The following is a 12,333-nucleotide window of genomic DNA, read 5'->3' on the forward strand; positions in this document are numbered from 1 at the left end:
CTACCATATACTACTGTACCCTACTCTATTGTACTCTACTGAACTGTACCCTACTCTACTGTACTATACTGTACTGTACCTTACTCTACTGTACTGTGCTCTACTGCTCTACTCTGTTGTACTGTTGTCTGCTGAATTGTAGCCTACTCTATTGTACTGTTTTCTGCTGAACTGTACCTTACTCTATTGTACTCTAGTTGACCGTATTGTACTGTTTTCTACTGAACTGTACACTACTCTGTTGTACTGTTTTCTGCTGAACTCTGCCCTACTCTGTTGTACTGTGCTCTACTGAACTGTACTCTACTGTACTCTACTTGAATGTATTGTACTGTGCTCTTCTGAACTGTACCCTACTCTATTGTACTGTGCTCTACTGAACTGTACTCTATTGTACTCTAGTTGACCGTATTGTACTGTTTTCTACTGAACTGTACACTACTCTGTTGTACTGTTTTCTGCTGAACTCTGCCCTACTCTGTTGTACTGTGCTCTACTGAACTGTACCCTACTCTACTGTACAATACTTGAATGTATTGTACTGTGTTCTACTGAACTGTACCATTCTCTATTGTGCTCTACTTTACTGTATTCTACTGTTCTCTACTCTACTGTACTGTACTGTACTGTACTCAAGTTTACTTTACTTGAGCTTCTTACAATTGCAGAAAGGGCCCAATGTGCTCGGGATCTATTTGTCTTGGCCTTGAGACCACTCAGGATCTAGTGGTCTTGGTCTTGAGACCACTCAGGATCTAGTGGTCTTGGTCTTGAGACCACTCAGGATCTAGTGGTCTTGGTCTTGAGACCACTCAGGATCTAGTGGTCTTGGTCTTGAGACCACTCAAGAACACACACATTTGGTCTTTATCTGTTATGGTCTCAATTCACTGGTTCTGGATAGTGGGACCAATGTTCTGGTCTAAAACCTGGTTTGCAAACCATAGGCAACACATGGACTTAGATAGACATTGCATCATTGTCTACCTGTATGTCACATTGGGGTGGCAGCCTAGTGGTTAGAGCGTTGGACTAGTAACCGCAAGGTTGCAAGTTCAAACCCCCGAGCTGACAAGGTACAAATATGTCGTTCTGCCCCTGAACAGGCAGTTAACCCACTGTTCCTAGGCGTCATTGAAAATAAGAATTTGTTCTTAACTGACTTGCCTAGTTAAATAAAGAAAAAATAAATTATGGGCAGATTCATTGAGGCCATCTCCATTTTGAAATCGTCAATTGTCTTCTTCTACTATTTCTATGAGTTGGTAAACAAACAAACAGCCACCATGTTGTTTGAAATGGTGAAAAGTCAAGGTTGGCAATTTACCTGCAGTTATGGAATGTTTACTCACAATTATAATTAATTGTCTGTCCACTTGATGACCAGAATGGAAGTATGTGATCATTTCTTAAACCATATTAAGTCCAACCCAGTTGAATACTTAAAAATTGTGAAAGTCCTCAATAGTGCTGCCCATGCAGAAACATGCTTTTGGGCACTAGAGTCCTCTATCTTTCTCTATGAGGCAACCCAATTGGAGGAAGACAATATTCTTTGATCATTGGCTGATCACTCCCAAACCATAGGAATCCCCACCCAGTTGACTACTTTTTAATGGTGGAAGCTGTCAATGGCAATGTTTGTAGTAAAATTAGTTTTTTTTCCATCTAGCGTTCTCTATTTATCTCTATTTTTAAAAACTTACACCAAAACACCTGCTATTTTGCCAAAATAATGAAAGGCAAAGTGATAACTAAACATTTAACAACATAATGAATTAGATGCTTAAGTAATTAAATCAATCAACATGTTCCACATTCATACAATCAACATTGAACATTTTACAGAGAACAATAGAGATTATATTTCTGTAAATTCAATTTAAAGGTTTTGAAAATTGGTTAAACATCATGTTTTTACTATTTAGTTAATTTGTTATGCAAATACATTTTCTCATATGAATCTGTAATAGGTTAATCAGAATGATCACTACTGTGCATGGTGCTCCCTTTACTGCTTATATTTCACTATGTTTCTGTAGTGACCCGTTTAGTGTGGTGGTAAGGAATTCAGGTATGTAATATAAACAAAGTGTGTGAGAAGTATCTTTGTCTTTCTGACAGATGCTGGAAGTTGGGAAAAATATAAACCCCCAAAAGTGCAAAAGTGCACCACTTCTGTAGAACAACCCATAAATGAATTATAGTTTTAACAATGTTTTGAGGCTTTACATTGTCTGTTTACATTTACATTGTTTACAAACATTGGAGTAAAACCAGATTATATTATTCAACAATCAATGGGTATGAATGAGTATACATTATATCATTCATTTCTAAGTACAAAAATGGACGTATTAACTAAGTATTCTAGCTTTAAGTTCAACATACACCTATAATGAACTTTCCAAAACAGCTAAATTGATGGAAATTTCGAAGGTTTCCGTATGTTTTGATATTCAGTGCTCTTTTCTCTCAGCTCTGCCTGAAACTACAGTGAAACCCTGTGTTCACCGGAGAAACAGTCACTCTGACGTGTTCAGTGACTGGAGCTATAAATGGTACAAAGACAACAGTGAGATTAGCTTGTCCCAGTATAAATACCATAATACCAGATCCACCATCAGTAGAGTTACTGAGTCTGACCAGGGTCTCTACTGGTGTCAGGGAGAGAGAAGATCCAGACCCACATCTTCATCCATCAGTAGAGTTACTGAGTCTGACCAGGGTCTCTACTGGTGTCAAGGAGAGAGAAGATCCAGACCCACATCTTCATCCATCAGTAGAGTTACTGAGTCTGACCAGGGTCTCTACTGGTGTCAGGGAGAGAGAAGATCCAGACCCACATCTTCAGCCATCAGTAGAGTTACTGAGTCTGACCAGGGTCTCTACTGGTGTCAGGGAGAGAGAAGATCCAGACCCACATCTTCATCCATCAGTAGAGTTACTGAGTCTGACCAGGGTCTCTACTGGTGTCAGGGAGAGAGAAGAGCCAGACCCACATCTTCATCCATCAGTAGAGTTACTGAGTCTGACCAGGGTCTCTACTGGTGTCAGGGAGAGAGAAGATCCAGACCCACATCTTCATCCATCAGTAGAGTTACTGAGTCTGACCAGGGTCTCTACTGGTGTCAGGGAGAGAGAAGATCCAGACCCACATCTTCATCCATCAGTAGAGTTACTGAGTCTGATTAGGGTCTCTACTGGTGTCAGGGAGAGAGAAGATCCAGACCCACATCTACATCCATCAGTAGAGTTACTGAGTCTGACCAGGGTCTCTACTGGTGTCAGGGAGAGAGAAGAGCCAGACCCACATCTTCATCCATCAGTAGAGTTACTGAGTCTGACCAGGGTCTCTACTGGTGTCAGGGAGAGAGAAGATCCAGACCCACATCTTCATCCATCAGTAGAGTTACTGAGTCTGACCAGGGTCTCTACTGGTGTCAGGGAGAGAGAAGATCCAGACCCACATCTTCATCCATCAGTAGAGTTACTGAGTCTGACCAGGGTCTCTACTGGTGTCAGGTGAGAGAGAAGATCCAGACCCACATCTTCAGCCATCAGTAGAGTTACTGAGTCTGACCAGGGTCTCTACTGGTGTCAGGGAGAGAGAAGATCCAGACCCACATCTTCATCCATCAGTAGAGTTACTGAGTCTGACCAGGGTCTCTACTGGTGTCAGGGAGAGAGAAGATCCAGACCCACATCTTCATCCATCAGTAGAGTTACTGAGTCTGACCAGGGTCTCTACTGGTGTCAGGGAGAGAGAAGATCCAGACCCACATCTTCATCCATCAGTAGAGTTACTGAGTCTGACCAGGGTCTCTACTGGTGTCAGGGAGAGAGAAGATCCAGACCCACATCTTCATCCATCAGTAGAGTTACTGAGTCTGACCAGGGTCTCTACTGGTGTCAGGGAGAGAGAAGATTCAGACCCACATCTTCATCCATCAGTAGAACTGCTGAGTCTGACCAGGGTCTCTACTGGTGTCAGGGAGAGAGAAGATCCAGACCCACATCTTCATCCATCAGTAGAGTTACTGAGTCTGACCAGGATCTCTTCTGGTGTCAGGGAGAGAGAAGAGCCAGACCCACATCTTCATCCATCAGTAGAGTTACTGAGTCTGACCAGGGTCTCTACTGGTGTCAGGGAGAGAGAAGAGCCAGACCCACATCTTCATCCATCAGTAGAGTTACTGAGTCTGACCAGGGTCTCTACTAGTGTCAAGGAGAGAGAAGATCCAGACCCACATCTTCATCCATCAGTAGAGTTACTGAGTCTGACCAGGGTCTCTACTGGTATCAGGGAGAGAGAAGATCCACACCCACATCTTCATCCATCAGTAGAGTTACTGATTCTGACCAGGGTCTCTACTGGTGTCAGGGAGAGAGAAGATCCAGACCCACATCTTCATCCATCAGTAGAGTTACTGAGTCTGACCAGGGTCTCTACTGGTGTCAGGGAGAGAGAAGATCCAGACCCACATCTTCATCCATCAGTAGAGTTACTGAGTCTGACCAGGGTCTCTACTGGTGTCAGGGAGAGAGAAGAGCCCGACCCACATCTTCATCCATCAGTAGAGTTACTGAGTCTGACCAGGGTCTCTACTGGTGTCAAGGTGAGAGAAGATCCAGACCCACATCTTCATCCATCAGTAGAGTTACTGAGTATGACCAGGGTCTCTACTGGTGTCAGGGAGAGAGAAGATCCAGACCCACATCTTCATCCATCAGTAGAGTTACTGAGTCTGACCAGGGTCTCTACTGGTGTCAAGGAGAGAGAAGATCCAGACCCACATCTTCATCCATCAGTAGAGTTACTGAGTCTGACCAGGGTCTCTACTGGTGTCAGGGAGAGAGAAGATCCAGACCCACATCTTCAGCCATCAGTAGAGTTACTGAGTCTGACCAGGGTCTCTACTGGTGTCAGGGAGAGAGAAGATCCAGACCCACATCTTCATCCATCAGTAGAGTTACTGAGTCTGACAAGGGTCTCTACTGGTGTCAGGGAGAGAGAAGATCCAGACCCACATCTTCATCCATCAGTAGAGTTACTGAGTCTGACCAGGGTCTCTACTGGTGTCAGGGAGAGAGAAGATCCAGACCCACATCTTCATCCATCAGTAGAGTTACTGAGTCTGACCAGGGTCTCTACTGGTGTCAGGGAGAGAGAAGATCCAGACCCACATCTTCATCCATCAGTAGAGTTACTGAGTCTGACCAGGGTCTCTACTGGTGTCAAGGAGAGAGAAGATCCAGACCCACATCTTCATCCATCAGTAGAGTTACTGAGTCTGACCAGGGTCTCTACTGGTGTCAGGGAGAGAGAAGATCCAGACCCACATCTTCAGCCATCAGTAGAGTTACTGAGTCTGACCAGGGTCTCTACTGGTGTCAGGGAGAGAGAAGATCCAGACCCACATCTTCATCCATCAGTAGAGTTACTGAGTCTGACCAGGGTCTCTACTGGTGTCAGGGAGAGAGAAGAGCCAGACCCACATCTTCATCCATCAGTAGAGTTACTGAGTCTGACCAGGGTCTCTACTGGTGTCAGGGAGAGAGAAGATCCAGACCCACATCTTCATCCATCAGTAGAGTTACTGAGTCTGACCAGGGTCTCTACTGGTGTCAGGGAGAGAGAAGATCCAGACCCACATCTTCATCCATCAGTAGAGTTACTGAGTCTGACCAGGGTCTCTACTGGTGTCAGGGAGAGAGAAGATCCAGACCCACATCTACATCCATCAGTAGAGTTACTGAGTCTGACCAGGGTCTCTACTGGTGTCAGGGAGAGAGAAGAGCCAGACCCACATCTTCATCCATCAGTAGAGTTACTGAGTCTGACCAGGGTCTCTACTGGTGTCAGGGAGAGAGAAGATCCAGACCCACATCTTCATCCATCAGTAGAGTTACTGAGTCTGACCAGGGTCTCTACTGGTGTCAGGGAGAGAGAAGATCCAGACCCACATCTTCATCCATCAGTAGAGTTACTGAGTCTGACCAGGGTCTCTACTGGTGTCAGGGAGAGAGAAGATCCAGACCCACATCTTCATCCATCAGTAGAGTTACTGAGTCTGACCAGGGTCTCTACTGGTGTCAGGGAGAGAGAAGATCCAGACCCACATCTTCAGCCATCAGTAGAGTTACTGAGTCTGACCAGGGTCTCTACTGGTGTCAGGGAGAGAGAAGATCCAGACCCACATCTTCATCCATCAGTAGAGTTACTGAGTCTGACCAGGGTCTCTACTGGTGTCAGGGAGAGAGAAGATCCAGACCCACATCTTCATCCATCAGTAGAGTTACTGAGTCTGACCAGGGTCTCTACTGGTGTCAGGGAGAGAGAAGATCCAGACCCACATCTTCATCCATCAGTAGAGTTACTGAGTCTGACCAGGGTCTCTACTGGTGTCAGGGAGAGAGAAGATCCAGACCCACATCTTCATCCATCAGTAGAGTTACTGAGTCTGACCAGGGTCTCTACTGGTGTCAGGGAGAGAGAAGATCCAGACCCACATCTTCATCCATCAGTAGAGTTACTGAGTCTGACCAGGGTCTCTACTGGTGTCAGGGAGAGAGAAGATCCAGACCCACATCTTCATCCATCAGTAGAGTTACTGAGTCTGACCAGGGTCTCTACTGGTGTCAGGGAGAGAGAAGATCCAGACCCACATCTTCATCCATCAGTAGAGTTACTGAGTCTGACCAGGGTCTCTACTGGTGTCAGGGAGAGAGAAGATCCAGACCCACATCTTCATCCATCAGTAGAGTTACTGAGTCTGACCAGGGTCTCTACTGGTGTCAGGGAGAGAGAAGATCCAGACCCACATCTTCATCCATCAGTAGAGTTACTGAGTCTGACCAGGGTCTCTACTGGTGTCAGGGAGAGAGAAGATCCAGACCCACATCTTCATCCATCAGTAGAGTTACTGAGTCTGACCAGGGTCTCTACTGGTGTCAGGGAGAGAGAAGATCCAGACCCACATCTTCAGCCATCAGTAGAGTTACTGAGTCTGACCAGGGTCTCTACTGGTGTCAGGGAGAGAGAAGAGCCAGACCCACATCTTCATCCATCAGTAGAGTTACTGAGTCTGACCAGGGTCTCTACTGGTGTCAGGGAGAGAGAAGATCCAGACCCACATCTTCATCCATCAGTAGAGTTACTGAGTCTGACCAGGGTCTCTACTGGTGTCAGGGAGAGAGAAAATCCAGACCCACATCTTCAGCCATCAGTGATGTTGTCTCTGTTACTGTGAATAGTGAGTCTTTTGGTTGTTGTTGCTGTTGTTGTTATCTTACCATTCAAACCTATTGAAATACCCACAGATTATCAGCCAAAGACCACACTGACTTCAGACAAAGAGAACATATTCACAGGAGACAGTATTACACTGAGCTGTACTGTAGAGTCTCCTGGTTGGAAGTTTTCCTGGTACAGACACAGACCAGAGTCTACACCAGTAACCACAACCTCTGGATACTCCTACACACTCAGCAGGGTCAGTGTCTCTGATGGAGGACAGTACTGGTGCAGAGCTGGGAGAGGAGACCCAGTCTACTACACCCTGTACAGTGACCCAGTCCAGATAAACATTACTGGTGAGTCTAAAACAGTTTTATGACAAATTAATGCTATTGTGTGAGTCTGGAGAGTACAGTAATACTGTCAACATCACAGTGCGTGGAGCATCTGTTGAACAAACATTCACAGTGCATGGTGCATCTGTTGTACAACATTCACAGTGCATGGAGCGTCTGTTGTACAACATTCACAGTGCATGGTGCATCTGTTGTACAACATTCACAGTGTGTGTAGCATCTGTTGTACAACATTCACAGTGTGTGGAGCGTCTGTTGTACAACATTCACAGTGTGTGGAGCGTCTGTTGTACAACATTCACAGTGTGTGGAGCGTCTGTTGTACAACATTCACAGTGCGTGGAGCGTCTGTTGTACAACATTCACAGTGCATGGTGCATCTGTTGTACAACATTCACAGTGCATGGAGCATCTGTTGTACAACATTCACAGTGCATGGAGCATCTGTTTTTCAACATTCACATTGTGTGTAGCATCTGTTGTACAACATTCACAGTGTGTGGAGCGTCTGTTGTACAACATTCACAGTGTGTGGAGCGTCTGTTGTACAACATTCACAGTGCGTGGAGCGTCTGTTGTACAACATTCACAGTGCATGGTGCATCTGTTGTACAACATTCACAGTGCATGGAGCGTCTGTTGTACAACATTCACAGTGTTTCTTTTACATGTATGTATGATATGATTTTCAGTTCTGTAACTGAATGATTGCATCTCATAAAATATCCACCCACCCTAAAAACACAGAACTAACAGTCACTCTTGACTTTTACCGCCGCCTAGCACTGACTTTCTGGTTGATGCTTTATTGAAGAAAAATTTACTTACTAAGACTGAGATATGTGATTGTCCCACCTAGCTATCTAACTAACTGTAAGTCACTCTGGACAAGATCATCTGCTAAGTGACTAAAATGTCAATGTAAAAATGTACAAGCTTAAAAGATGTTGATGTATTGTGAGTGATGACTCCAGATTTACAGTATTATTTATATATTATGTTACACAGCTGGTGATGTGATCCTGGAGAGTCCTGTCCATCCTGTGACTGAAGGAGACTCTGTGACTCTGACCTGTACATTTAGACATCAGGGAACAAATCCTAAACCCAAGACTGATTTCTACAAAGATGGAACACTCATCAAGAATGAGACCACAGGAGAGATGACCATCCCTGCAGTATCCAAGTCAGATGAAGGATTCTATACGTGTAAATCTGGTGAAGGAGAATCACCAGAGAGATGGGTGCCAGTGAGAGGTGTGTGTGTGTGTGTGTGTGTGTGTGTGTGTGTGTGTGTGTGTGTGTGTGTGTGTGTGTGTGTGTGTGTGTTCAGGTGTATTGTAGGTAAAACATGTGTTTTTCTAGTCCCTCCAGGTTCCGTTGTCTCCATCTCTCTGACCAGGCTGCTGTGTGGTCTACTGGTGGTGTCTCCTTTTCTACTGGTGTCCATTGTGCTGACAGTGAAATGCTGCAGGGCTCGAGGTGAGAACATTATTTCAGTGTATTTACAACCAGTTTATCCAGCTGGATAATCTCTTTCTTTTTGTCATGCTCTCTGATTGTTTACATTTTATAGCTGTGTACATTTGAAAGAGCAGTCTCTAGTGATACTTTCCATCCATTATATTCCTGTAGGTTTGTGTTCAACAGTCAAATCTCCTCAAGACCAGATACCATGTGATGATGTCATCGAACAGAACGAATCATCAGTGTGATCATTACAGCATGAACTGTAAGCTGAACAACCACTTTTATGATTGTTAAGTTTTTACCATTGATATATGATTGTGTTTACTGAGTTTAATATCACTAAATGGAATTTCACAAATGCTGAATGTTATGGTTTTGTAAGTTAACAATTTCAGCTTTTGGTGGCTTGTAAGCTTTCCTTTGTTATTGTTGATTGATGTAGATTTTTTTGATATTACACTTATCTGTCTTTATTTCAGTTTGCTAATTAAACAAGAGTGTAGTGCATTTTTTAAAATTAAAAGTCAAATTTGTTGTAGTTTTTTAAATATGTTGTATTTTAAATAATGTCATGCTTTTTACATACAGGTGGATATATACAGTACATGAATCTTTTCTGTTTTTTATTCTAATTTTAAATACTAAAGATGCGTTTATACCTGGTTGGTCGACCTACTATAACAGTTAAGATAGAACACGTAGCTATAGTTTGTTATTAAAAATGTATATTTACATAATGCAGCTTTAACACTTATTTTTATATAAAGGGTAGACTCAGCGAAATTACGTTGCCAAGAGTATCACTGCAGATATTGAGATGAGCGAGATGCAGGACTTCATTCTCACACAGCCACAGACAGTATCTGCACATATGCACGGGTTCACTTCACGTTCACAGTCTGGAAGTCACAGGACCAAAACAGGGAAGTTGAGTCTCATGCTTCAACGTTCTTAGTTGTTGTGGAAATTGAACCACTATGCAGTTTACTTTCTACATCTATGTCAAATCGCTGAATCTACCTTTAAACTCCACAAACTTTTGACTTATATTCGTTTTCAAATTCTGTCTAAGTATTTTGTAAAAAAATAAAATAAACTTTTACAGCAGATATACATTTTCAACATGTATTTTGTAAAATGGTTTCAGTAGTTGTTAAAGGAGCCAGATGGGTGTTCCACTATGGAACTTAAAATGGAGAAGGTATGTTGTGTTTTATAATTATTCTCATATATCAAATAAAAAGTGATGATTCCCCTCATCATTGTATTGCTTTGAAATATAACTTGATTTAAGTACATATTCATTTTACTTTCTGTATTTCTGAGTTGAAACAATGCTTGAATGTTTCTATACATTTCTTATTATGTAACACGTTCTAACAAAATCTCCATAGGGCTGACAGTCTTCTGTAAACCACATTCAGATTGACTTCTACTGATATGAACCCATACAGAAGTGTTCCATGTCTGTACTATTATGATGAGATAGAGAGAGGAAGGAATAAGAGGGCAGACCCAGTACACTGAGGGCTTATGCTGTTGCTATGTGACCAACGACCATATTAGTGTCTATATTGTGATCCACTAGAATGTGGAGTAGTTACAAGCCTGTCCCTGAAGGGGGCGATAACCCCAGATGTTTACCAGGCTGTACCCACTGAAAGTGAAGTCTGACTGCATTTCCCCTTTAACCTTTCTCTCTCTATTTATGTTTGCTCCTTTACATGTTGTACAAGTGTCGCACACTCTACACTCTACAAAAATACACATTCAGATATTTAGAGGTAAATTATTGGAATAAATTGGGAAACGCTAAAATGTTTTGATTCATGTACCCAGTTTCCCAGCTTTGAATCTCCTCCCATCTCTGTTTTTTGGTAATGCATGTGTATGCTTCTGACGTACACACACACATACAAACTAAACAACACACACACATGCACATGCAAAATACATGAACAATTACCCTGATACACATCACATAAACAACACAATAACAAAGACATATATCTATGTGGTCAGTCTTTAACTAAAAGTATCCCTCAGATCCATCTGAATAATGAAGGAGTTAGCTAGCGGACTGTGGTTTTGACTCATGCTACTACAAATCAGTAATGTGTGTGAAGAGAGGGGGTGAGGAGGAGGAAGAAGGTGGGGGTGAAGATGTCTATTTGTGGGCAGAGGAACAACTGAGGTTCAAATCAAAATCAAATCAAACTTGATGTATTTAGCCCTTCGTACATCAGCTGATATCTCAAAGTGCTGTACAGAAACCCAGCCTAAAACCACAAACAGCAAGCAATGCAGGTGTTGAAGCACGTTGGCAAGGAAAAACTCCCTAGAAAGGCCAAAACCTAGAGAGGAACCAGGCTATGAGGGGTGGCCAGTCCTCTTCTGGCTGTGCTGGGTGGAGATTATAACAGAACATGGCCAAGATGTTCAAATGTTCAATAATGACCAGCATGGTGAAATAATAGGTGTGGGACCGGTAGCACGTCCGGTGAACAGGTCAGGATTCCATAGTCGCAGGCAATACAGTTGAAACTGGAGCAGCAGCACGGCCAGGTCGACTGGGGACAACAAGGAGTCATCATGCCAGGTAGTCCTGAGGCATTGTCCTAGGCCTCAGGTCCTCTGAGAGAGAGAAAGAAAGAGAGAAAGAGAGAATTAGAGAGGGCATACTTAAATTCACACAGGACACCGGATAAGACAGGATAAGTACTCCAGATATAACAAACTGACCCTAGCCCCCCGACACATAAACTACTGCAGCATAAATACTGGAGGCTGAGACAGGAGGGGTCAGGAGACACTGTGGCCCCAACCGATGATACCCCCGGACAGGGCCAAACAGGAAGGATATAACCCCACCCACTTTGCCAAAGCACAGCCCCCACACCACTAGGGGGATATCTTCAACCACCAACTTACCATCCTGAGACAAGGCCGAGTATAGCCCACAAAGATCTCCGCCACGGCACAACCCAAGGAGGGGCGCCAACCCAGGTTAGCACCCTAGGCTTGAAGGGAGGCCTACACTCAGTAAGGCATATCTATCTATCTATCTATCTATCTATCTTTCTGTGCATTGTGGGTGCAAAAATTAAACAACCATCTGCACATTCTGATATCCAACTGCAAGCTCTGATGTCATCTCCGGTATCTATTCTCATTTCACCCTCCTTTTCTCCAATACGGAAGTAACCAGTGTGAGGTCATGTAGCTAATCATAAGAAGTCAGTCAGAAAACATACAGGCCAGCAACGG

General features: G+C 43.5%; 1 protein-coding gene across 1 annotated transcript in view; it reads left to right on the forward strand.

Annotated features, from left to right (window-relative positions):
- The window catches only part of LOC139417473 (leukocyte immunoglobulin-like receptor subfamily A member 4), a 38,083-nt gene extending 28,772 nt beyond the window's left edge, over positions 1-9,311 (forward strand). Inside the window, exons 6-8 of the mRNA XM_071166755.1 lie at positions 8,605-8,853; positions 8,962-9,078; positions 9,232-9,311. Coding sequence (XP_071022856.1) covers positions 8,605-8,853; positions 8,962-9,078; positions 9,232-9,311 — 446 coding nt within the window. The remainder of the gene's footprint in view (positions 1-8,604; positions 8,854-8,961; positions 9,079-9,231) is intronic.
- The last annotated feature ends 3,022 nt before the right edge of the window (positions 9,312-12,333 follow it).

The sequence above is a fragment of the Oncorhynchus clarkii genome, chromosome 9 (genome assembly GCF_045791955.1).
Source record: "Oncorhynchus clarkii lewisi isolate Uvic-CL-2024 chromosome 9, UVic_Ocla_1.0, whole genome shotgun sequence".
Classification (NCBI taxonomy): Eukaryota; Metazoa; Chordata; class Actinopteri; order Salmoniformes; family Salmonidae; genus Oncorhynchus; species Oncorhynchus clarkii.